We start from the raw sequence: 27221 nt of genomic DNA, 5'->3' as shown, positions 1-27221 counted from the left end.
TTCAAGGTCATTGGCTGGGGCATCGTTTTCTGACCACAGGTGATACACTGTCATTTCTTGCTTCATATCATAGGTTTAATAATAATAATAATAATAAAACCCCATAAGATGTGAGAAGGGAGGATCCTGGTCAAATTATTATGTCTAGCCTTCGCGTAACACTGAGTGAATGGATGAAGGAAGTAATTAATGTAATTAACTCCTGGTAGATCAGAAAGTCTTAGATAGGGTTGCCAGATTTAGCAAATCAAAATGCAGGACGCCCAGTTATAGTTGAATTTCAGATAACGAATACTTTTTTTTAGTATAAGTATGTCCCATGGAATATTCACGACATGTTTATGCTAAAAAGTATTCGTTGTTTATCTGAAATTCAAACGTAACTGGGCGTCCTGTAGTTTATCTAGCACCCCTACTTGGATTGGAGTGCAGGGGTTTCCCGAAGCGCCTGGCTTCCTCCCAGCAGGTGCTCAGCATCTGTGTAATTGTTATAGCGAAACCCAAACCAGCCCTGCAGCTTCCACAGCTGCACCCGTAGCGGGGCGAGGCCACGCCACCGGGACAGACAGACACCCTGGTTGGAGACCGTCGCTCGAGACTGGCGAAAGGGTCCGCACCCGGGAGGCAGCCCCACCCTGTGGGCTTTCTGGACTCTTCGACAGGTTTCGTCATCCCCCCAGCCCCCGACCACCCACCCTACCCTCCATCCCGTGACCGGTCGTCACGGGCCGGGGGAGGAACTGCCCGGCTCTTCGATCCCTGCCTGCCATTGGCAGGGCCTTCCATCCATCAAGTTAGGCTCCGCCCACGAGGCTGACGTTTCCCAGGCTTCGTCTCTTCCGCAGGCCGCGGCGTAGCTGGCGATTGGTGGAGAAGGCTGCAGCCGTCCCAGAGGAGGCGAAGACGGGGCGGGCTCAGGGAGTCAGGGCGAGCCCGAGCTCGTCGGCCTCTCGTGCTGCGGTGGTCTCTCGCGTCCCGCCGGTCCGCTCCGTGTCGCCCTGCACTGCTGCGGCCGCTGCGGAACCATGGCTGTGCTCGTCGTGCTCTTGTCCTTCTTGGTGGCGGGTGAGGTCCCGGGCCGCGGGACTCGGGGGTGGCCGCGGGTGGGCAGCAGTGGGGCGGATGCCGCAGTGCGGGCAGCTGGCGATGGCCTCGCCCCAGCCGCCTCCTTCTCCGCCTTCTCTCCGGGCCGGCCTGTGGCGGCGCGGCCTGGCGGGCTTGCTGGGGCCGGGCGGGGCTGGGCTGCGTGGGGGCACCTGAGCCGGCCTCCACCCTCTGCCTCTTCAAGAAAGGCGCGTCCGCCTGTCTTGCTCCAGCCTCTTCCGGCTCAGGAGGCGCTTCGGAGGACGGGGATGCATTTCTCAGTCAACTGTTGAACCGCAGCCCTCTGCGAAGAAGCGAAGGCAGACTTATAAGCTGCCATCAGCTGCTGCTTTTCTTTGCATTTTTCTGGTGTCTTCATTTCTAGCGGTTGTCAGTAATTGGTGAAATCTCCCCACTCCCCCCAGTGTTTCAGGATACGGAAGTTGGAGGTGGAGTAATTGTTTTTGTATGATTATTTCTCAAGGAGAATTTAAAGTTCCTCTCAGTAGTTTGCAATAGTTTCCAATTTTAAGGATTTGGAAACTAAGATGTGAGTCACGTTCTTAGGGTCACATGTCAAATAAGTGGTAGTTTTCTCCGTGGAACCTAGGTTCCCTAGCATTCAACAAGGGGAATGCAAGTCAGCTCATAATTGGCCTCTTACCGTGCATCATGTAATTCGGTTAATTTTACACCAATCCTTAGAAGAGGCTATCACCCTCGTTTTACAGAGTGGTCAAGCCTAGATAAATTACCCAAACAGCACACAAGTAAGTTAAGCCGCAGAGCTGGAATTGAACCCAGATCAGCTGGTTCCAAAGCCTGGGCCTTTCCCATTATACGTGTCGTGGCACAGGTGTGAGAATGTGGGAATGATGGGGGCTGGGACTGGGGGCACGGTGGTGAACAAGAGGCCGAGTTGAGAACAGTTTGGAGGAATGGGTCCCTGTTCCCCAGTGTGTCGATTCAAAACCTAGACGTTAAAAATCTGTAGGACGCCTGTGCCGCTGCTCTGTGAGGTGCTGAGATGCCCCACTTTGGGAATGGTGGTTTAATTCTACATGAAGGTATAGACCTTTGATGTTTTTGAAATCTGCAGGTTTTCTCCATCCCTGGAGGTGCCCAGTGTTGTGTGTTGATGATAGTTACACTTACTTTAATGACGCCCAAATTTCAAGGTTGTATTGTACCTTTCGTCTCTGGCTCTGTCAAGGTCGTTCTGATCTATCTACTCAATTTCTTTGGGGGAATTTTTTAAGTTTTTAAATTCAGTTTTTGAAATTTAAAGATCTTCCCTTTGATACTGTGATTTAACTGAACATCTCGCTGAAATTCCATGTTTTAATGTTATGATTGATATTATTTTGTTTCAGTGAGGTTTAGGGGGTTTTGTTAGGTTTTGGTCTGAGGCAAAATAATTGCTTCTGTATATGGTTTGAACCTGCTTTCCTAACTAATAGTCTAGTTCGTAGAGATCAAGAATCTGATCCTGTCAGCTTCTGCGCTGCATGGTCTTGTCAGATGAGGTTAAATTACTATTTTCCACAATGACTAAATGTGATTTAATGGAAAACATCTTTAAGAGATCTGACTTCTCTATTTGAGAAAAAATATATATAAGTCCTTTAAAATGGTGTTACCAAACCAGAGACCAGGGGAAGGGATCTAGGGTTATGAATACCAGGTCATGAGGAGTATTTGAAAAAAATTCAGATGTTTAGCTTGGAGAGAAAAGGCCAAGGGTGAACACATGGAATCTGAAGGGATGTCGTGTTGAAGAGGGATTCAGTTTGGTCACTGATGCCCCAGAGGTCAAAAGTAGGACCTGCTTATTTTTTCACTTGTTGATTCCATCCCCATTCATAGATGACAGCATAGTATGGTGGGAGTTCCCGAAGAGGGGAAGGATTCCTAACCTCTCTCCCAGACTGGGGAGGCTGGGGGAAATTTCCCTAGGCAGGGTGCCTCACAGGCAAATGTGTGAAAGGTTGGGGTGGGAAGAAAAGGCATTTTTGACAGAACAGTAGGTGTAAAAGCACAGAGATGTGAGAGCAAAAGGGCGAATAGTTTGGTGGAGCTGAAACGTATAGGGGTTAAGTTGGGGAGATCCCAGAAGGAAGGGTGGTGAAGTGCTTTGGGTGTTACATTTTGGATTTTGTTTCAAAGGCTCCGGGCATCGAGTGAAGGTGGTTGAGCTGAAGGGTGAATGTTCAGATCTGTAGTTTGAAAAGATGCTGGGAAGGCTGGATCCGAGAGTGGCATGACGGGTCCTAAGGCGGCCAATTCTATCTAAGCGTCAGGAGGGCCTGAAGTGGGGAGGGCCTGATGCGGACCCTGGACGTGGAAGGGAAAGGGTTGTGAGATAAGAAGAAGAACAGAAGATGGACAGAATTCATTGGTTGATTAGCTGTGGTGCTGAGGAAGGATTTAAAGATGACTAATTCGAGCAGCTGCATGGAAGGTGGTGTCATCCTTTGATACAGAGAATGTAGGAGGCGTGTATGGAAAAATGGTGAATTCAGTTCTGAACCTGTTGAGTTTGAAGGACCCATGGGACTTAGAAGGAACTGCTCAGCTGACTGTGGGGTGTGTAGGCCTAAGGCTCAAGGGAAATCTAGGCTGAATATAAAAATCTGGGAGCCATTAGTGTGTTTTTGATGTTTGCAGCTCAGCCAGGGGGAGACTCCATTGTAGAACAGTGTAGAATAGAAAGCAGTGAGGGTCAGGAATGGAGCTGCAGATGTCCAAAGTGGAGTGTGCCCAGTGATATTGGGATGCCAGAAGAATGTACTGGAAATTCCATTTGTCTCTCATTTTCTTTTTTTTTTTTATAGTAATGGTCAGATATTTTTGTAGAATGTCCCTCAATTTGGGCTTGTCTGCTATTTTCTCATGATTAAATTGGGAAGAATACTAAGTTGTCTCATCCTTTTAAAAACTTTCTATTTTGTGTGTTCTGTAATATATTATGAATATATATTTTATACTACAAATGTATACTTTATAAGTAAATATATGTATATTGGGAATACTTTCAAACTTTATACTGAAAGGGTTGAAATCGCAAAAGTTTGGACGTCACTGCTTTAAAGGATGGGAAGGGGAAGAAACTGAGGAGAAAAGCAGCCAGAGGGATTGGAAGGAAAACCAGGGGCCCGGGCTTATGGAGGCCAAGGCAGGAGAGTTTCAAGGAAGGAGTTGTCAGTATCAGTTGCTTTGGGAAGTTACATAAATTGAGGGCTGAAAATTGTCTTTGGGATTTGGTGAGTCATTTCAGTGGCATGGTGGGGTCAGAAGCTGTGGGTTAGGTAGCAAACAGGAGATGAAGAAGTAGCAGAGCCAGTGATGGCTGACAGCTCCTCCAGGATTCTTCGTCTGAAGGGAAGCAGAGGTAGGTGGAGGCTGGTAGGACCAAAGGAAGGGTTTTGTGGTTTGGATTTTAGAGTGGGAGCACCCTACGCGTATTTTTATGCTGAAGCGAAAGAGCCAGTTGAGAGGGGAAACGGCTAGTGCAACATGTGGCTTCATTCATTCACTCAACAAGTATCTATTGAGCACCGGTGTGCCAGGCACCGTTTTCAGCCCTGGGGATACTGTGTGAACAAGACAGACTGAAACCCCTGCCCTCGTGGAGCTCTTTTGTACAGGGCCAGCTTCGTATGCCCCAAACCATATAGCCACCTAACTCCTGATACATCGTCTGTTCCAGAATAGACTTAATAAACCCTGAATGAATAATTCAGCAGGTGAATGAATGAAGGTCCCTTGAAGGCTGAACCGTGGGATATTTTCAACCGGAGGAGGGACATCCCTGCCAGCACCTGGAGGGAGAGGAGATAAGGATAGGGGCTTGTGCAGATAAACTTGTGATGGGGAGAGGAGGCAGGAAGCTGGAGGAATTCCTATGCTTTCTCTTGAAGCTGGAGATGAGGGTATCTGGTGAGACCGAGTTGGGAGTGATAAAACTGGAAGTTGAGAGAAGTTGGGAAGCCAACTTCTTAAACTTTTTAAAGGATTAGAATGTTGGGACAATGGAGATGATTGCTGGCAAACGTAGTGCTGAGGTGGCATCCCCATTCACTGGTCATATTCAGGTAGAGGTGGGTGACCTTCTTTCAGGTATCCCGGAGATGCCTGCGTGAAGCAGCAGTTTCTCAGTACAGGAGTCTTTGTAAGGTTTTCTGAAGCTCTGGGCTCCTGAAGGACTGTTGTACAGGTGTGGAAGTGGATTCTAACTATAAAGTTGAGGCAAAGTAATTTAGTAGAGCTCTGCTGGGGTCGAGTGAGTAGGGCTGCATCTCAAACAAGGCAGTCTCCAGATCCAGATATTGTTCTTTAAGTGTGTATGGTATTCAGAAAGTATGCCTTCCTCGCTGCCCCATTTTCCTTAGAGTTTGCAGTTAACTACTACTTCAGCGAACCAAGATGTCTGTCATTTACAAACTGCCATTCCATCCTGCTAATTTTTTTTTGTCTGCCTTCGGGTAGAGCAGTTTGGAAATTCCTGCTCTAGTGGCTGTGCTGAATGAAACTCTTCATGTTGTATCAGCACCATCCTGAGGCCTTTTATTTACTGTCAATACTGCAACACCAAAACATTTACTGTTGCTTCCAACGTTATTCCCATAGCCTGTAAGCAGTACTTTCTTTAGGTCAAGAGAGTCACAGTGATGCTTTATTAAAGTCTAATTTTCCTGTACTAGGCATGACCAAGATTTGTTTTGGACTTGGAACTAATCTTTTCATAGGAACTCAGAAGTTTCCATTAGTTACTTGTCCTTGTGTAATCTAGACATCATTGGGTTGACTCACGATGGGTGAAGATGCAAGATACCTCATCCTTAGCCTTGGAGGGCCTATAACATAGTCCCTTTATTCTCATCCTCACCTCTTAATCCCAGGCCCCATACCCCTAGACTAGCTGACTTTATTACTACAGAATACCTTTTCTCAGCCTCTTGATATGTGCATTGGAAATACTATGTCCTGGACTTTGTTTCTAGAGTCTGAAGTATTTTACATTCTGACTGGTAAGGTGGACCCCCCACTTGACAGTACTCATTTCACTAGCTTTGCCTGTGGGACATAAGGGAAGCTATGATCTATCCTAAGATATACTAACCTGCTGAAGTTTTGGCATGATATACTAGTCATTTTATGAATTTGCATTTTCAAGAGAGGATTGACGGTAGAAATATTTATTTGTTTATTTATTTATGGCTGTGTTGGGTCTTCGTGGCTATGCGCGGGCTTTCTCTAGTTGACGTGAGCGGGGTCTACTCTTCGTTGTGGCGTGTGGGCTTCTCATTGCAGTGGCTTCTCTTGTCGCGGAGCACGGGCTCTAGGCACGACGGCTCCAGCAGTTGTGGCACGTGGGCTCAGTAGTTGCGGCTCGTGGGCTCTAGAGCGCAGGCTGAGTCGTTCCGCGGCATGTGGGATCTTCCTGGACCAGGGCTCGAACCCGTGTCTCCTGCATTGGCAGGCGGATTCCTAACCACTGAGCCATCAGGGAAGCCCTCGATGGTAGAAATAGTTTAGAGATTTCAAGTTTCTTTTCTTCCTTTCTGGTCTGGGCCAAGGTTTTGGTTTTTGTTCTTTAAAAATGTGGAGAAGTGCTGCTGATTTCTAATTCTTGCCAAATTGCCACATGCCCCTGTTTAAGGGCCATCTGTAGGAAGGCACCTAGATCATTAGGAGAATCTTGTTTCATAGTTGTAACTGTGTTACAGCAGAATGTATGGACTTAAGTTCTTACAGTGATACTTTGAAAAAGAATTTGTTGATGTTTAGGTTTTAGCATCTTGTCCAGTCAAAATTTAGTATGCTAAAGTCAATGGAGAATGGGAAAGTATGTATTATATTTAATAATTTTCAATGTGGGTGCAAAAGATTTATGATGGTGATCACTTATTAATCTGTTTTCCTTTCAGGTGTCTTAGGGAACGAGTTCAGTATATTAAGATCACCAGGGTCTGTTGTTTTCCGGGATGGAAATTGGCCCATACCAGGAGAGCGAATCCCAGACGTGGCTGCATTGTCCATGGGCTTCTCTGTGAAAGAAGTATGTGTATTTTAAAAAAGTATTTGGAGCTGCTTCTGAAAGCATTTTTGTTGATTTCTGCTAATAGGCCAGGAAAGCAACAGGCCAACATAGGTCCAGATTACAAAAGTAAAAAGCTTATTTGTAGTCAGGGAGATTTTGGATAAGTGTTCCAAGCTCGATTATGAAAACAAATCATTATAAAACATTAACCATGTAATCGTTTATTCATAGTAGTGACGTTCTTTGTTATATAAGAGAATGCATCTGTCCTACTATTAATAGGATGTATAATTTTATGGTGTTTTTCCAGTACACATGATAGACTTGTGTCTTGGTTCAGGCTGCTATTACAAAGTACCGTAGACTGGGTGCTTTATAAACATTTATTTCTCACAGTTCTAGGGGCTGGAAGTCTGCGATCAGGGTGCCAGCATGGTAGGGTTCTGGTGAAGGCCCTCTCTGGGTTGCAGACTGCCAGCTTCTTGTTGTATCCTCACATGGTGGAGAGAGCCGGAGAGAGCCCTCTGGGGTCCCCTCTGTAAGGCGCTGTAATCTCATTCATGAGGATTCCATCTTCCTAGTGTAGTTACCTCCCTAAGGCCCCTCCTCCTAATACTGTCATACTGGAGGGATTAGGATTTTGCAATATGAATTTTGAGGAGACACATACATTCAGTCCATTGCAATTTTTTATGAATGATAAAATGTATATGCATCTTACCTGAGTTTAGGAAAATAGTGTGGTCAGTAGCCATAACCTTTTGTTATAACTGGCTGCTTACATGATTGTTGCGTAGGGGGCCTAGGTCCAGTCAGTATGAGACATCTTATAAAGCTCAGGGCTGGAAGAAAGGAGATGGAGTTTGCTGTATCTTCCTATCTCCTCCCACTTTAAACTTTGGTGCTTTTGAGGTGGTCTCTAGATATCATCAGTCACTCAAAGGAACATTCTTCCTAGGTCCTGAGTGTCCTTGAAACCAGAAGCAATGCATGGGAACTGCCTCTCTGCTGGGCCTTTGGGTGGAGCCCCTGCATTCCTTGCATGAACCTGATGGGTTGTTTACATTTAAGGATGAAATTTATACCTAGTTCTTTACCAACTTAATTTTGACTACAAATGGCTGTCAAAGTAACCTTTAGAAATAATTATTAATAAACTACTATGAGTTACTTTCAGCAGGAATTTTATTTATAAAGCACTTAGTCTAAAGAGAATGTTGTAATGGTAGCCTTGCTGTGTCACTGTGAAAGAGAAAAATGATGCTGTAGGTAAGGGCAAAGAATGATGTGAGGGAAGAAAATGTCCATGGTTATATGGAAAAGAGAATGTTTTGTAATCTGGAATTCGAGAAGTACCTACATTTGGTTTATTTGCCTGCTTTTTTCCACAGAAGGTTTGAGATGACTTATTATTAAGACTTTATTGTTTCAAGTCTGTAGAAGTTTAAGAAAATGAAGAAGGTAGAAATCAGCATCCTCAATTAGGAGATTGCAACTACTGCTTTAAATAAGACATTTGCTGTCCCTGTGAGTTTTCATTGCCAGTGTCATCCCAGTACCCCTTAATTCTGCTTGTTAGATGTTATTAGGGAAATGGTTTCCTGAGTTGATAATTGGCACAGTTTCACACTTTTCAATGTGTAGGACCTTTCTTGGCCGGGACTCGCAGTGGGTAACCTATTCCACCGTCCTCGGGCTACCATTATGGTGATGGTGAAGGGAGTGGACAAGCTTGCTCTACCCCCAGGCAGTGTCATTTCGTACCCTTTGGAAAATGTGAGTATTTATTATAAAGAATTAAAGGGATGCATTTAAAATTTTGTCTTGTCAGCTGTCATTATGGATTGTGTTCTAAGCACTCGTCTTTTTTTTTTTTTAATGCACTGATAGTTTTGGGGTTTTTTGTTTTTATTTATTTATTTATTTTTAATTAGTTTCTGCTTTATAACAGAGTGAATCAGTCATACATATACATCTGTTGCCATATCCCTTCCCTCTTGCGTCTCCCTCCCTCCCACACTCCCTATTCCACCCCTCCAGGCGGTCACAAAGCACCGAGCTGATAGGTTTTTTTTTAATTATATGATGGTTGTAAATTTATTGAGACTTGGCTGTTTGCCATGGATGAGAATACTTTCTACGGTAACAGGTAGAGAAATTGGCCCACTCTCAGAATAGTCAGAGGCTCAAAAAAGAGAAACCAGTTGAGGGTGTAACCTGCTGACATTTTCTAGGGCATTATTTTGTCACCTTCCCTTCAGAATTTTATCATTTTGTGTAAGAAAGAGACTGGAAGCAATTTTGCTAGCTCACTTATCCCTTCACTGGCCTTTCAGGCAGTATGGCTGACTGAGCTGTTGTGAGAGGCCCTCCTTCTACTGTAAGCATATAGAAGTCACCAAACATCTTTACATGTATCACTAAACTTGAAAGCAAGCAAGGGGTACACACAGGTGCCAGATATGAATATGAATTCAAAAGCCACAGTGGTGAGCAGGAGCTGAAGGTGAAATTCTGTTCCCTACAGAAAGCCTGGGGCTATAAAATGCTGTCTTGTTCTTGAAAGGAGGAGTATCAAAACCCCAGCTGCCCCAGGGCTACCGTGAAGGAGCTCGGTTGCCACCCTTAGCTGTGGGGCCCAAAGAGCCCCCCTAAGAGAAATCGGAACTATGGGCTTGTGCTGTGCAGAGTCACATGCTCCAAATTCACACAATCCACCCCACACAGACACCTCCCCAGCCCAGGGGTCCTTCGGTAAAAAAGAATTGAAGAGGAGTTGAATTTACCAAACACTTGAAGGATAAAAATGCCATGAGAAAGTCAGAAGGATAAAAATGCCATGAGAAAGTCAGCAGGTGCAGCAAACAGAATTCATCCCCCTAGAACTACTACAGATAACAGACCAGCCTCAAAAAGAGATTTAAAAATACATATATTAAAATTGTGAAAGAGTTAAAGGAAGGGATAGAAACCAGAGGCAGTTAAAAGATATTTTTGATATGTGGTGCTTTCATTTTCACTTAAAAATATTTTGTAATTTATACTGATTTCTTTAACCCATGAGTTATTTAGGAGTGTTGTAACATATGGGTTCTTTCAAAATAATTTTTAATTTAAAAAATTTTTCAGTTTCTCATTTCACTGCATTGTAACACTGGTCTATATGATGCTGATTTTGGTGGTGGGGGGGGGTTCACACTTTTCCTGTGGTCTAGTATAGATTATCTCCAAGCACACATGACATGATTACAGAAATGACCATGTACTAGGCCACAAGGCAAATCTCAATGGATAATAATCAGTATCATATAAACCACCCTCTCTGACCACAATGCAGTTAAATCTGAATACAATAACAAAATGATACCTTAAAAAACGCTTGGAAATGGTAGAAACAAACACAAGATACGACTCCTCAGGTTTAGAGCACACTGAGGTAGGCTAAAGCCAAATCAACACCTAAATATAGTGAAATTGAAGAACTGTCAAGGATGCTAATAATCTTCCCAGAGAGAAAAGACACTGTCATGACAAAGGAATGAGAGTAAAATGGTAGCAGATTTCTCATCATTGCCATTAGGGACCAGAAACGCAAGAAAGGAAAAGCAGGAATTGCATAGTATGAAGCTAGGCTGAGAATATTGTTTAAGTAGTTATAATAAAATGATACAGAAATGAAAATTATAACTATTGGGAGGGTGGAGAGATAGAGTGCTTGTAAGGGGATAGGGCTGTGGTTGGTAATGTGGGAGAGCTAGATCCTCATTTTCTACAATGGGCGATAAATACATAATGCCTAAAATTGAAAAATCAAGATGGAGTAGTATAAACATTATTTAGAGGTGGTGGTAAAAAGAAAAGGAAACAAAGGATTTGAAGGTGAGTGCTATAAATAGGTACTAAGGATGTAATGTTCAATCAGCATGACTGTAGTTAACACTGCTGTGTGACACATATGAAAGTTGTCAAGAGGGTAAATTCTAAGTTATCACAAGGAAAAAAATTTTCTTTTTTGCTTTCTCTTTGTATCTATATGAGATGATGGATGTTCACTAAACTTATTGCAGTAATCATTTCACAGTATATGTAAGTCAAACCATCATGTTGTATACCTTAAAACTTACAGAGTGATGTATGTTAATGGTATCTCAATAAAACTGGAAAAATTAACTTGAAGTCAGGAAGAAAAAAGATGGGGGAGGAAAGAAAGTACCTCATAGAAATAGGAAATGGGTGGGCAAACTTATCTTCCATAGAAAGTCTTAGAGAATTGTCTCTTTAAACCACATGTATATATAACTCTTAAAAATTAATTTTTAAAAAGCCAACAAGAAAAGATAGCTGGAATAGACACAGTCCTAAATAATTCATTGGTTGAGGAGAAGATTATGGTGGAAGTGTTGAAATTATTTGGAACTGAATATCACAAATGTGCCATATATTTAAAAAATTGTGGGGTACAGCTAAAGTGGTAAGAAGAGGGAAAATTTATAACCCTACATGCACGTTAGATAATTTAAAAGATTGGAAATTAATGAGTTAAAGAAACCAGAAGAATTTCAGAGTAAATGGAAGGAAGGGAACAATAAAAATGAAAGACGTGAAAAAGATACTTTTAGTCTTTGCAAAGATTATTAAGTAGCTTGTTGTGTGATTTCTGTGAAAATCACTGTAGAAGATCTCTTTTAAAAACGTATATATGGGACGTCCCTGGCAGTCCAGTGGTTAAGACGCCGCGCTTCCACTGCAGGGGGCACAGGTTCCATCCCTGGTCAGGGAACTAAGATCCCATATGCCACGCAGCACAGCCAAAAAATAAAAATAAAGTATATTAAAAATCCAATATGCCATTAAGATTTTCATTAGCCTACAATCCAAAACTAAACGTTTTAAAACAGACTAGCCTCATTTTATAGGAGTGGAAGCTGTGAAAGAGGTCATGTTATTGCTTGACCCTGACTGACCGCTTCTAATCCTTTTACTGGCAGTAGGTGGAAAGATATAAGGCTCCGAGGGAAAAATCCACCCGCCCCCCCCCCCAAAAAAAAGCCTTAGAATTCCACTTAAAGCTTCTGTTGATTAGCTAGCTGTTATCATTAGATTTTCAAGTCCTGTAGATACAGAATTTCCATTTTTCCCAGGACAAACGTGCATCCTTATAATGTAGTAGAAGAAAACAATCATGGGATTTGAAGCATGACCTTTTTTCCTTTTTGAGTATAGCAGTCTATATAATTTTTTCTTTTCCTTCACAGTTTGGCGCTCACCTGACTCAGTAGCTTCTCCAATTTGATTGCTAGGGACACGTTACCTTTAATCTTCAACTTTCCTGCTGTGTGTGCCACTGAGGTGAAATGAGGCTGGAGAGTTTGTGTTACATGTTCTCATGTTCCTTGCAAAGCCCAAGGAAGTGAAGTGCGTGCTTGCAGGAGGAGGAGCGCGTGTGGCTGGCTCGGGGAGCTGGTAACAGGATGCTGGAACTCTCCCCCTTCTGCACTTACTCATTAACTTATTTTAAGAGAATTTGGGGAAGAGTTAATATGCATCTTGTGTAAGAGTAAAAATAGATTACACTTCACGTTTATTAATCACATTTATTTCCGCCTGGCCCACATTAACGAGCTACTTATACACATGAACCTTTTAATAGTAAAGGGAATTACTGGGGGAAAAAATCACTGTATGAAATCTCCATTAAAACAAAAACATTACTACTGTACTACTTGTAATAATATTGAGAATAAAATAAGTTTTTGAGGGGAAAATTACCATAATTTGTTTTAAAAAATAATGTGGGGCAAAAACAGGTCTATGGGAGTAGAAGTCAGAATTTTGGTTACCCTTGGGGGTGGAGGGAGTGGGGAGAGAGGCTTGTAGGGTGCTGATGTTTTGTTTTGCTCTGGTTGGGTTATATGAGCATATCTATTTGTAAATATTCCTTGAGCTGTTACTCCAAGATTTGTGCACCATATTATATGTATGTTTCACTTTAATAATAAATTCACGGAAGAAAGTACATTTTATCACAATTAGCTATTACAGTTTATTAATATCATGTGTTCCCAAGATAAATTTCACATTCAGAATTCTTGTGACATACTTTATGCCTTGCCTAAGAGTCTTCAGTCTATCTTAAGACCAAACCCTACATCTTACTAAACATTTTTAAAATTTTGAAATGAAAAATGAGGTCTCTCTTTCAATTATATTCAAGTCTTCAGATTCCTTTGACCTCTTAAATGCAAATTAATACATTATTGTAGAATATACATTCATTGTGGCACATTTTATCAGTATTGAAACCAGATGTATTGCTGCTTAAAATACCTGAATGACCACCAGAAAATGGTCGTTTGTGCAAGGTAGTGTTTTGTCCTTCATTTTGCACGTTTTTTCTCATATAGGCACATTTGGGGAGACAAACTCATTGGCCCACTAGGGGGCTGTTTAATCTTCTCTGCCCTCAAAAGGACTCTACGTTTGGATATGATTTAGGTCTTTTGAATTTCCATAGAAAATGCTGGTACTTTTTTTTTTAAGGCTCCTTTTTTAATACTATGTGAATGATTTTTCTTCCCATTTTGGTTCAGATAATAATTAAGATCTCACTGTTAAATTTCAGGCAGTTCCTTTTAGTCTTGACAGCGTTGCAAATTCCATTCACTCCTTATTTTCTGAAGAAACTCCTGTAGTTTTACAGTTGGCTCCCAGTGAGGAGGTAAGTGTGATACAGTTTTTATTTTAAATGCTTTAAAAAATAAGCTTTCTTTATTTAATGAAAATTTAAAATTTCATGAAAAATGCTGACAGACCTCTGTATATTGGAATTAATCTGTAGAATGTAACAAAATTTTGGATTCTTGCAGAGAGTGTACATGGTGGGGAAGGCAAACTCGGTTTTTGAAGATCTCTCAGTAACACTAAGACAGCTCCGCAATCGACTGTTTCAAGAAAACTCTGTTCTCAGTTCACTTCCCCTCAATTCTCTGAGTAGGAACAATGAAGTAAGTAGTACAGTTATTGAATGAATAAATGAATATATCATTAGTAATTTCCCATTTCTTATGCTCCTGACTTTACAGCAAACTTGAAATTTTAGAAAATGAAAAGTTTTGCAAGTTTATTGCTTGGCGTAGATTCTTTTTTCCTATAGTGTAATTTTTAAAAAATGAATCTCATGAATGAATTGACTCTTTGTGAGCTGATCTGTAGTAATGAATAGCACTACATTCTAGCGCAAGGGTTGCCACCATGACAGGCCAGAAATCACAGTAACTAGTTGGTAGAGCTGTGTGGACCTGGTAATGTGGGAGCCATTATTCACTGCCACTTTTGATGTGTTGCCTCATTTTTCTAATTCATTCTTGACTGTACAGTGGAGGGCACCATCCTTACTTTTGACTCCTGTATGTCAGCTTCACCACCTGTTCATGCACCCTCTTAACCACATGGCATGCCACCTTTGTGGTAGCCTCCCTCCTTCACCTACTCTGGATGACCAGGACCACCATCTTTTATTCTTCAAGGGATGTGAGCCAAGTAGGCTATTGGCAGGAACTCATTGAAGTGTGCCAGAATATTCTGATGCCCTGAGGGAAAACCAGTTTAGAGTTTAGATGCTTTATCACAGCTTTATCAAAAATAAAGCTATTGGGCTTCCCTGGTGGCACAGTGGTTGAGAGTCTGCCTGCCGATGCAGGGGACACGGGTTCGTGCCCCAGTCCGGGAAGATCCCACATGCCGTGGAGCGGCTGGGCCCATGAGCCATGGCCGCTGAGTCTGCGTGTCTGGAGCCTGTGCTCCGCAACGGGAGAGGCCACAGCAGTGAGAGGCCCGCGTACCGCAAAAATAAATAAAATAAAATAAAATAAAATAATGCTCATTTCTTTCTGCTCTCTGCAGGTTGATCTGCTTTTTCTTTCTGAACTGCAAGTGCTACATGATATTTCAAGTCTGGTAAGTAGGCTTCTCTAATTTTTCAGTTCCATTTATTCTGGTTCCAGAAGACATTTCTAGAGAGTCCTTGAATGATAGTGAAACCAGTCAAAAAGTTGAAGTATGTGCCCTACATTTATGATTCCATGAAAGTTGAGAAATCAGTGGTGGTGTTGGGAATTTTGAACTCATCTCATGTTAACAAATTACTTTGCATTTCTACCTTTAGGAGGGATAGTAAGTATTAATATATCTTCCAAGAACACAGGCTTAGGAGTAAGGCCACCCTGGCTGTGGACCTGACCTGTTGATTTCTTGTCAGACATTAAAACTTAAACAGTTTGGACTAATCAGTTGACCAAGTCAGGAAGGGAATATGTATGCCTGTAGTGTATTCTCTTTTTTTTTTTTTTGGTGAATGACTTTAAAACAAAACCTCCTATGATGAAATAGAAAATCTTACCCGTGTGCTGTCTTCTGAAGTTGTTGCCCGAACTCTCAGTGGGGTTGGTTTGGGGAGTGTGGAAGTGTAGTGCTGGTGGTGTGGGAGGTGTCTGCTCTGTGAGCACTGATGGCTCGTCTCTCCTGGGATCAATCTGGTCCAACCATCTGTTCTCATACACTGGCCCGTATCTGAGGGTTTTTTTTGTGTGTGTGTGGTACGCGGGCCTCTCACTATTGTGGCCTCTCCCATTGCGGAGCAAAGGCTCCGAACGCGCAGGCTCAGCAGTCATGGCTCACGGGCCTAGCCGCTCCGCGGCATGTGGGATCCTCCCAGATTGGGGCACGAACCCGTGTCCCCTGCATCGGCAGGTGGACTCTCAACCACTGCGCCACCAGGGAAGCCCCATCTGAGGTTTTTAAACTAAGAAATTTTTAAAAGAGCTTTTATTATAACTGCTCCTAAAAATGAGATTTGTGTTGGATTTATCAGAAACTCCCATTTAAACCAGTTCTGTTGGCCACCGTTCTAGACTCTTGTGATATCCTGGGGTGCTTCTGCCTAGTTTAGTTAGGTGTAAAACTCCAACTGGCTGTGTTTGACAGTACTTCATCTATTTCCTTTTGTTTGTTTGTTCTCCTAAGTTGTCTCGACATAAACATCTAGCCAAGGATCATTCTCCTGATTTATACTCACTGGAGCTGGCAGGTTTGGACGAAATTGGGAAACGTTACGGGGAAGACTCTGAACAATTTAGAGATGCTTCTAAGATCCTTGTTGATGCTCTACAAAAGGTAAACCATCAATGGGGTGTGAGCAGTTAGAGCATTTGACTTTTAGCCTCCTAATGGGAAAAATCTGCTTAGTGAAATACTATTGATTGAAGTCTTTTACTCACCTTCTTTGAAGGCCCTCTAATTTCAGTGACCGAGGATGGAGTAGGTCACAGGTGTATGTTGGGATGTCTGTCTTTTTTTTTTTTTGGCCTTGCCGAGCAGCTTGGCTTGCAGGATCTTAGTTCCTCGACCAGGGATTGAACCCGGGCCCCGGCAGTGAAAGTGCCAAGTCCTAACCACTGGACCACCAGGGAAATCCCAGGGATGTCTCTCTTTCTGATGCTGGCATAGGCAGCATAGGAAATGATCAATAACTCTAGCACAGTACTTTTTTCGTTTCTTTTTGGCCTGGTAAAATATATCTAACATAAATTTACCATTTAACCATTTCTAAGTATACAGCTTTGTGGCACTAAGTACATTCACATTGTTGGGCAACTGTACCACCATCCATCGCCAGAACTTTCAGCTTCCCTGAAACTCTGTCCCTGTTAATCCCTATGAAATAATCGAAGGAGAACACTTAGCACAGTACCAGACATTCAGCAGATACTAGTAAATGCTAGTTTTCTTCTGCCCTTGACATTATTCACCTGCAGCTCTTCAGTGAGGCTTCACGGTTAAATCTTTGTAGATGTTTGCAATCGACCGGAGACAACAAAGATTTCATTTTTCCTACTTCCCTGCCCCCAATTTACACACCAGCAAATTCAGTGACTCCTTCTTTCTGGAAGTAATTTTATTTTGAACGTTTATACATTGAATCTTAACACTTTACTGAATATTTAAACCTTTAAGACTTGCCTATTTTAAGACACAGTGTATTTCATGAGCCAGTAGGTAACTGTGTTTGTTCTTGTAGGTGCACAGAAGCTTTACAGAAATTTTTAAAAAGTATGTGTCTTGAGATTCACAGTAATGTCAGTAACTTCAGTTTGCAGATGACATGTACAGTCTCTACGGTGGGAATGCAGTGGTAGAGGTAGTGACTGTCAGATCGTTCGACACATCCCTTGCGAGGAAGACTAGGACTATCCTTGAGGCAAAACAAGCGGTGAGTACGTTTTCAGATCCTGCTTTAAAATTGTAAAATTAACTCTAAAAAACCCACGAAATCCTGTATCACTTGTGGGCAGTATGGAGGAGCAGTCAGTAAATCTGAAAAAACAATTAAAACGTAGGTTTCTTATTCGCGTAGGTATGTGTGTTTTGCCAGTGATGCTCAGTTCTTTGGGGGTTGTAATCAGATAATGCAAGACTGTTAGGGATGCGAGACTTTGTTAGGGATAAAAGCAAATGTGTCAGAGCCCATAAGATAATTCAAATATGGGTATTACAAGGAGACCTCAGAAGTTAACATGAGGGAGCGGTGTGGCGCTCTCTTGTGGAGTCTGCTTTTCTCAGAGGTACATTGTCTTTGTGGTACAGTCTCCCATTTTCCGGCTACGTACACTCTTTATAATACAATTTTTTGACCTGGATCTTGCTTTGATTTTTAAGCATTTAGAGGATGATAGGCAAGGGTGCCAGCCCTAGTAAAACAAGTGCGTGTGCGCGCACGGCCAAGAACATTACTTACAGCTGGCTTCATCTCTTGGATTCCCAGTCGTTTATGGACACTCTCCTTTGGGTCCATTTTGCAGCCCGCACTCTCCTCAGTTTTTACCAGTCGCTGTGTGGGACTTAGAGTGAGATGCTCAAAAGTAATGTGTTCAAGATAATCTAGATGTGACTGGTTTGAGATTGTTTCATCCTAAACAGGAGTGGAAGGACCTCTGTTTAAGACAGCATGGCGGGCTAGACAAACCGAAAATTTTTCCGACTACAGAGCATCTAGAAATAGTGGATAAAAAGTAAACACCCTCTTGAGTGCACAGTTTAACTCTCAACAAAAGTAAGGGAAACTCTTAAGGAGCAACTAAAGAAAGGGAACTGGAGAACGGTGTTAGGCTGCCCTGGGAACATTTCCAGTTGGGTTACCGAGCAACTGGCTCTCTGTGGGGAGTTGGAACTGACGCCTCCCCGTGAAGCTGGGACCCTGAAAGGGCCGTGCCCGCAGTGAGAGGGCAGACTAGAAAACAGCCTGCCTGCCAGCAGAAGGAGACAGGAAGGCAGCTTGGGGGCTGTGCAGTCGGGGTATGTGCTGGGGGTGGAATGTCTCCTAGGGAATCCTTAACCACAGGGCCACCTTCGTGTGGGTTTGAGGCTCAAATTTATACTACCCGCAAGTTCTAGGAAGCCCCAGGCCAAGAAATTGACACAAACCTCAGCCCCAGGCTGGTAAGACCCGTGGCCTCCAGCGGAAGCAAACGTAAAACCTCCCTGGCAGGACACACCTTCTGCACACAGCATACAAAGTATGTAACGTAATACTAGTTAAAGAATTTAAAAAATTTAACGTTAGAGAATGCTTCTTGTTCTTCTGAAGCTCCCTCTTGTCTTATTCCTTTACCCTCCCCATCTAGAGGTAATTGCTCTCCTTAATATTATGTTAACCATTCCCTGGCTTTTCTTTACAGTTTTAATACATAGGTATTTATCCTTAAATAATGTTTGGTTTTGCCTGTAATTGAATTTCCTAGAATCATACTGTATGTATTTTTCTCTGCGCAAAGGCTCAGTATTGCTTTTAAGAGCCACACAAGTTGATAAATACAGCAGTAAAATGACCTGAACTACTCTGTTCCACTGGGACGTGCCACAGTTATCCATCCCGTTGATGGATGTCCTTGCACATGTCTTGGTACACATCTAGAAGTGTGTTCCCCAGGGCATGAACTGGCTGGATCACAGTATACTCACACTGTCAAGTTAATCAGTGCTGCAAGCAGTTGGAGCACTATATATACTTCCACCAACAGTGTGCTAACCTTCTCTGTGAAGGCTCCCCCTTCTTGGTTTCTCCTAATATAAAAGGAGCTCTTATGCCACTTATTAATATAGCTTGTTAGATAAATGAATCGTAGCTGGCAAATTGGGATAATTTCCTAACTTAACATTCTTCCCTCTTGATTTTCTTTTCTTTATTGTAGAAGGACCCATCAAGTACCTATAACCTCGCATATAAGTATAATTTTGAATATCCAGTGGTTTTCAACCTGATACTTTGGATAATGATCGCCTTGGCCTTGGCTGTGATTATCACCTCTTACAATATTTGGAACATGGATCCTGGATATGATAGCATCATTTATAGGATGACAAACCAGAAGATTCGAATGGATTGAACTTTCCTTACGCCAACTTAGAAAAGGGGTTTGGAAATCGGCTGTTTTCGTTATAGTAAATCTTTCAGTGTAAAGTAGATAGTGTGAATTTATAAAAAAGCAGATTTGTGTTCTCTGTTTTGTGTGCCTGTGATGATGTTCTTCTAGAGTGAATTACAGTATTGATGTGAGTTGATTTGTGTGACATAGGTTCCATAATATGCTCAAATACTATGATGGATATAACCATTTAATATAATTTCATTTCATTGATATAACCATTTAATATAATAAATTTCATTCCATTTAATATTTGGAAACATGCGCTGAAATAAATGTAAAACAAACATTTAGGACAGTTTGTGTTACTTATGTTGGGAAAATGCACTGAATTTGAAATGCTTAACTTACTTACCTGGGAAAGGTGAAAGTAATAATAGGACTGTTATATACTATGAACATGAACGTCTTAATGTAAATATCTCTGAAACGAGTAAAGGTTTTTAACTTCAAGCAGCTCTAAACTACGTATGTGCTTATATAGTAACTTAGATTTGGACTTCCATCTGGTTGACAGACTATAGCTGTTTTTTAACCTCTTCCGAAAGTTTGGTGATCTGAATGGTCAGGTGTGGATATTAAAGATACTACATTGATCTAAGAAGGAACTAGCTTTGTGCGGTTATAGACGCTTGTAATTATACACACAAAAACATCTGGGGGACATCTTAGGGCATGATTTCAGTAATTTTTCCCCCTTTGTAAGTAAGTTACTCTGGTCGTTCTATAGAATGCTAAGTGGAAGTAGATGCTCCCTACTTTTCATGTGGACCAATGTCTATAAAGAGTGGCAAATAAAGTTAATAATGATTCCAAATTTGTGCCATTTCAATATTAAACCTATTTTATATTGTAAAAACCTAAATGAAAAGGGTTTTAATGTAATCAAAATTGGCTGTTTTGTTACACAAACTGTTTTATTATTATTTTTTACATTTGTTTATTCTCACGGCCTCCTGAGGTTCATTACCAATATGAGGAAGACATTTCAATTACTATGCTTGTTACTGAATTTATACAGGAAATGTGATAAATTCACACTTAGACTTCAGGTAGGGAAGGCTTAAATTTCCTTCATAAAGGTGAATATACAACTAATTGATTAGAGTATGAAGAACTAATAAGGTAAAGGCTTAAGGGATACAGTTTTAAATTCGTATAGCTTATTACCCAATTAGAATTTTAAAATTCATGATTATGTAGCTAAGTTACTTTAGTAAGAGTTGTGCTGCCCTGCCCCTGGGAACCCTACTTAGGTTTAGTATTAGCTGTGTCTGCCTCTTCTTTGCAAAGAACATCAAATCATTTCTAAATAACATGTCTGAGAAGACAAAGTCTATTTAGCTGTGTTTTCTACCACTACCGCCGGATACCGTTGACAGTTACAGTGTCTTCCACGGAGTGGAGGAAATTTTTGTCTTCTTTTTGCCTCTCGTTGGACTATAAATAGTGAAGCCGATAACTCCACAGGAAAGAAAAACTAATGGTCCTAAGATCACTCAAGTGTTCTCCTCCACCACTACCCCCTGCCAGGTTTATGAGGGTGAGGGCATTTTCAGCAACCTAGCCCGGAAACACTCTGACCCCCACGGAACCCAACAGGGCTTATGTCTGGGGAACAGGGATCTATAACACTGCAGAGCAGTTAAAATTCATTTTTCTTTCACAAGTTTCTTATATAAATGTTGCCACAGAAGTTAGATTGTTATGATGAAATATGAAGTAAACCAGTGCCTTTGTAATTTAAAACTGATGAGACTAAGTTCTAGGAGAAGAAAAAAAATTAATAACACGACAGCGCTAATCCTTACAGGGTAAATGGCATCAGCACCCTTCCATCTATGGTAGGCAGAAAGCAATTAATTAAAATAAATGTTCTGCCAAGATTATTATACCTGTTGCTGATGATTTGCTCTTAAATTAAGTCTAATTCATTCAGGAATATAAATCATGATGTCACGATTTGTGTGAGAGGCAGGAAAGTCAGGCTCATGGCAGACTATTCCACTGACACTGAAAGAGAAAACCCGGTCACTTTGTATCTAATCGGTGGACTATTCCAGGTTTATAAAATATCTGAGACTCTACATGTGATAGATGCTGCTTATGGCCTAATTCTGTTAATAGTAGAAAATTGATTTTTTACTTTCTTTGGCTGTCTTTTGTGAAGGAATGCTATCCTGAATCCATTTTCACTAGTACCAAATAATATGGAAGCCATAAACTTACTTTTTAATGGGTGATCAACCAACAATTTCCAAAACATGCAGTGGCATCAGGCCTTCCAACCTTGGCCTCAGGTAGGTTTCTTTCCAGCCTTCTCATGACAGAGTGACTATGCAGTGGTTTCCTGGAAAAATAAGGAGTTGTCAGAAAAAGGCATTAGTTAAGAAGCACTGTGACTGAAATAAAGATGAATTCAGTTATCCGATTCACCACTTATTAGCTGAACAATCTTGGGCAAATCCCTTAATCCTCTCTGAATCGAAGTTTTTCATCTATATAATGGGGATGGTAATACTCCAGGTTTGTGAAAGTCAGCATTCAGTGGGATAACATGCTCAGAGGTTTGTGAATGCTTAATATAAACTATAATAATAGTACCAAATTCAAGGGACTCTGCTTGGGCCCATCACTGTACCACTGATATGTACTGGCTAGTTTCTTGGTTGCAAATAATAGGAACAAACTTTGGTTAGTAGATTATGTCCGTTGTCCTACTCTCGTGACCTTTTACTGGACCCAGATGCAGTTCAGGAGGGCATTTCGCATTTAGTTGTCCTGTCTCCTTAGTCTCAGTTCCCCGACCAGGGATTGAACCCGGGGCCCCAGCAAGTGAAAGTGCCGAGTCCTAACCACTGGACCACTGCTTCACTTTTGAAAAAGTAATGGCCAGTGATTTTACAGAATGTCTCTCTATAAAATTGTTGGTTTGATATTTGCTCATGATGTCAGGAGGCACATGATCTCAATGTCTAATCTTTGGTGACATTAACTTTTTTTAAAACTCTAATCCAAGAAATAAGAGAAAATTTAAATCTACATATTGAAATGGCCCACCATGTACTTCAGGAAATTGACATTAATCTATCAACTCTGAGTCCTATCTTATTAAAATTTTAGACTTTTAAGACAAAAGATCTTCAGGGCTTCCAGGCACAAGGTCAAATTCCTTATATGAATAAGAAAATTTGCCTAGCATCAGACTTCTCATGTGTAATATGCAAAGTACTGCGAGGGTGGAACAGCATTTTCAAGAAACCCAAGGAAAGAACATACAAGCCCAGAATGTTATATCTCAAACCATGGCTATAGAAACCAAGTTTCAATTTTGAACCACTCTTAAAAGACACAAAAATAGACAAATGAAAAGACATCTTTCTGAATAGAAAAACATGTGTATCAGTCGGTGTGCTCCAGAGAATGTATGAAAAATACACATACATACACATATATACATGCACATTTATTTTAAGGAGCTAGTTCATGTGACTGTGGGCACAGGCCAGCAGGCTGAAAACTCAAGCCTGTATTTCTATGCTAGACTTGAGGCAGAATTCCTTCTTATAAGAACAGTCATATTGGCCTAAGGGCCCCACCCTTAGCTTAGTACTGGGCCCACTCCAGTATGACCTCATCTTAACTAATTACATCTGAAACGACCCTATTTCCAAGTGAGGTCACATTGTGTGGTACCAGGGGTTAGAACTTCAACATATCTTTTTGGTGGACAAAATTCAACCCACAACAACATCATAAAAATGTCAGTTCTTCCTAAGTTAATTAACAAACTTAATCTGATCCTAATGAAAATAAGAATGTTTTTATGGAGCTAGACAGGTTGATCCTAAAGTTTATATATGAAAAACTAAGAGAACAGTGAAAAGGAAAAGTTAACAAGGGTGAACTAGCTCTACCGGATATTAAAACATAAAGCCTCTATGATTAAAACAGTATGGTTTATGCTAACGCATATATATGGAATCTAAAAAAAACAAAAGGTACTGATGAACCTAGTTGCAGGGCAGGAATAAAGAGGTAGACACAGAAAATGGACTTGAGGAAATGGGATGGGAGGGCGAAGCTGGGGCAAAGTGAGAGGAGCATCAACACATATACACTACTGAATGTAAAATAGTTGGCTGGTGGGAAGCAGCAGCATAGCACAGGGAGATCGGCTCGGTGCTTTGCGATGACCTACGGGGGTGGGATAGGGAGGATGGGAGGGAGGCTCAAGAGGAAGGGGATATGGGGACATGTGTAAGCATATGGCTGATTCGCTTTGTTGTGCAACAGAAACACAGTATTGTGAAGCAATTATACTCCAATAAAGATCTATTAAAAAAAATTAAAAATAGGGCTTCCCTGGTGGCGCAGTGGTTGAGAGTCCGCCTGCCGATGCAGGGGACACGGGTTCGTGCCCCGGTCCGGGAGGATCCCACATGCCGCGGAGCGGCTGGGCCCGTGAGCCATGGCCGCTGGGCCTGCGCGTCCGGAGCCTGTGCTCCGCGACGGGAGAGACCGCAACAGTGAGAGGCCCGCGTACCGCAAAATAAATGAATGAATGATGAATGAATGAATGAATGAATGAATAAAATAAAATGTTCCACTAAAAAAAAAAACAGTATGGTATTGATGCACTGATAGACAAACCAATGGAATAGAACAGAAAGTCTAGAAATAGACTGAAGTACATACAGAAATTTAGTATATGGTAGAAGTGGCATCTCAAATCACTGGGCAAAGGTGAACTTTTGAATAAATGTTGGGGCGACAGGATACCCATTTGGGAAAAGATAAAACTAGATCCCTATCTCCCAGCACACGCAAGAACAAACTCCAAACGGGTGAGAGATCTAGATTTTAAAGAGAGAGAAAGAAACCATACAAGTATTGGAAGAAAACAGGGTGAATTACTTCAATGGCCCAAGTGTAGGGAACAGCTTTCCCAACTTGACTCAAAACCCAGATGCAATGAAAGAAAAGGTTGATAAATTTGACTATCTAAAAATATAATTTTTTTTCTAATTTTACTGAGGTATATTTTAGATATCATATAACATACCTATTTCAAGTGTACAATTCAATGATGTTTCAGTAAATTTACCAAGCTGTGCGACACTGCCACAAATCAGTTTAGAACCTTCTCATCACCCAAGATCCCTCATGCACATTTACTGTTGATCCCATTTTGCACTCTGATCCCGAGCCAGGCAACCACTAATCTACTTTCTGTCTCTATATATCTGCCTTTTCTGGATACTTTATATAAACGACATCATATAGCATGTGGTATCCTGTGTCTGGCTTCTTTCACTGGGCATCAGGTTTTGAAGTTCATTTATGTCACAGCATGTATCCATAGTTCCTTCCTTTTTATTGCTGAACAGTATCCCAGTAATGGACAGACCACATTTTAAATGTCCGTTCACAGTGTGAGGCTATTATGAGTAATGCTGCTAAAAACACCACAAAAGAAGAAAATATTTGCAACATACCTCACAGATAAAGTACTAATATTTCTAATATAGAGAGAACTTTCAAAATGAGAGGGGAGAAAAGTCCAAAATTCCCATATAGAAACAAGCCAAAGACATGAATTGACAATTCACCTAAAAGGACAGTAAAATGGCCCTTAAGCATGTGAAAAGATACTCAAATTCACTCATAGTAAGCGTGCAAATCAAAACTACACCGAGAACATCAACTAGGATGGCTGCGATCAAAAAGAGAACAAGCGTTACTGAGGCTGCGGAGACACTGGAACCCTTGTACACTGCTGGTGGGAATGTAAGACGCTGAAGCCACTCTGGAAAAACAGTCTGACAGTTTTTCAAAAGACTAAACACGGAGTTACCATATAACCCAGTCATTCCACTCCTAGGGATCTACCCAAGAGAAGTGAAAACATACAACCACATAAAACAACCCAATCAAAAAATGGGCAGAAGAGCTTAATAGACATTTCTCCAAAGAAGACATACAGATGGCCAGTAGGCACATGAAAAGATGCTCGACGTCACTAATTATTAGAGAAATGCAAATCAAAACTACAATAAGGCACTACCTCACACCAGTCAGAATGGCCATCATTAAAAAGTCTACAAATAACAAATGCTGGAGAGGGTGTGGAGAAAAGGGAACCCCCTTCTACACCGTTGGTGGGAATGTAAGTTGGTGCAGCCACTATGGAGAACAGTATGGAGGTTCCTCAGAAGAGTAAACACAGAATCACCATATGATCCAGCAATCCCACTCCTGGGCATATACCCGGACAAAACTATAATTCAAAAGGATACATGCACCCCTATGTTCACAGCAGTGCTATTCACAACAGTCAAGACATGGAAACAACCTAAATGTCCAATGACAGACGAATGGATAAAGAAGATGTGGTACATATATACAGTGGACTACTACTCAAAAAAGGAATGAAACAATGCCATTTGCAGCAACATGGATGCAACTAGAGATTACCATATTAAATGAAGTCAAAAAGAGAAAGACAAATAATATATGATATCACTTATATGTGAAATCTAAAATATGGCACAAATGAACTTATCTACAAAACAGAAACAGACTCACAGACATAGAGAACAGACTTGTGGTTGCCAAGGGGTGGGGAGGGGAGGGAAGGACTGGGAGTTTGGGGTTAGCAGATGCAGACTATTATATATGGGATGGCTAAACAAGGGCCTACTGTACAGCACAGGGAACTATATTCAATACCCTGTGATAAACCATAATGGAAAAGGATATAAACAAAGAATGTCTACATGTGTATAACTGAGACACTTGGATGTACAGCAGCGATGGGCACAACATTGTAAATCAACCATACTTCAATTAAAAAAAAACCAAAAAAAACAAAAACCCTGTACACAGATGTTCACAGCAGCACTATTCACAATAGCCAAAAAGCGGAAACAACCCAAATATCCATGAACTGATGAATGGATGAACACAATGTGGTCTCTCCACACTGTAGAAGAGTGTTCTGCCATAAAAAGGAATGAGGTACTGACACACACACTACCACGTGGACGAACCTTGAAAACATAATGCTAAATGAAAGAAGCCAGACCTAAATGTCACATATATGAAATGTCTAGAATAGGCAACTCCTTAGAGTCAGGAAGGAGTTGAGAGGTTGCCAGGGACTTTGGGGAGGGGACAATGAGGAGGGACCACTAATGGGTACGGGTTTGTTTTTGGGGCGATGAAAATGTTCTAAAATTGATTACCGTGATGATGGCACAGATCTGTGAAAACACTAAAAACCACTGTACATTTCAAATGGGTGAATTGTACGGTATGTGAATTCTACCTCAATACAGCTGTTATTAAAAAAAACTAGTGAGATACCATTTCTCATCTATGAGGTTAGCAAACATTCTAAAGCTTGACAATATACTGTTGACAAGGCTGTGCGGTAACAGACACTCTTAAACATTGTGAGAATGCAAAATGGAAGGTGAATTTGTCAATACCTGGCAAAACGACATTTGTATTTACCCTTTGACCCAGCAGTACCATTTCTAGGGCCTTCCTCTTAAAATACACCAGTAACAACAAGAAAATACAGACACAAGGATATTCTGCATTATCCGTAC

At 41.4% G+C, this 27221-nt stretch overlaps 1 protein-coding gene across 1 annotated transcript; it reads left to right on the top strand.

Moving 5' to 3' along the window:
- The first annotated feature begins 888 nt into the window (after positions 1–888).
- On the top strand, positions 889–20422 carry ATP6AP2 (ATPase H+ transporting accessory protein 2). The gene is made up of 9 exons (XM_081221403.1): positions 889–1065; positions 7014–7144; positions 8771–8902; positions 13749–13844; positions 13993–14130; positions 15029–15082; positions 16148–16297; positions 17274–17393; positions 19372–20422. Exons 1-9 carry the CDS (start codon positions 1026–1028, stop codon positions 19564–19566), a joined length of 1056 nt encoding a protein of 351 aa, XP_081077529.1. The 5' UTR covers positions 889–1025; the 3' UTR covers positions 19567–20422.
- The last annotated feature ends 6799 nt before the right edge of the window (positions 20423–27221 follow it).

The sequence above is a fragment of the Mesoplodon bidens genome (genome assembly GCF_964165515.1).
Source record: "Mesoplodon bidens genome assembly, chromosome: X".
NCBI lineage: Eukaryota > Metazoa > Chordata > Mammalia > Artiodactyla > Ziphiidae > Mesoplodon > Mesoplodon bidens.
The sequence above is the reverse complement of the archived record's forward strand: the minus strand, read 5'-3'. Positions and strand labels throughout refer to the sequence as shown.

Excerpts from the sequence above, each read along its gene's own strand:
- ATP6AP2 (XM_081221403.1), top strand. The coding sequence starts at position 1,026 with ATGGCTGTGCTCGTCGTGCTCTTGTCCTTCTTGGTGGCGG. Across the intron at positions 7,145-8,770 it reads TGGGCTTCTCTGTGAAAGAA|GACCTTTCTTGGCCGGGACT; the intron begins GTATGTGTATTT and ends TTCAATGTGTAG. Across the intron at positions 13,845-13,992 it reads AGTTGGCTCCCAGTGAGGAG|AGAGTGTACATGGTGGGGAA; the intron begins GTAAGTGTGATA and ends GGATTCTTGCAG.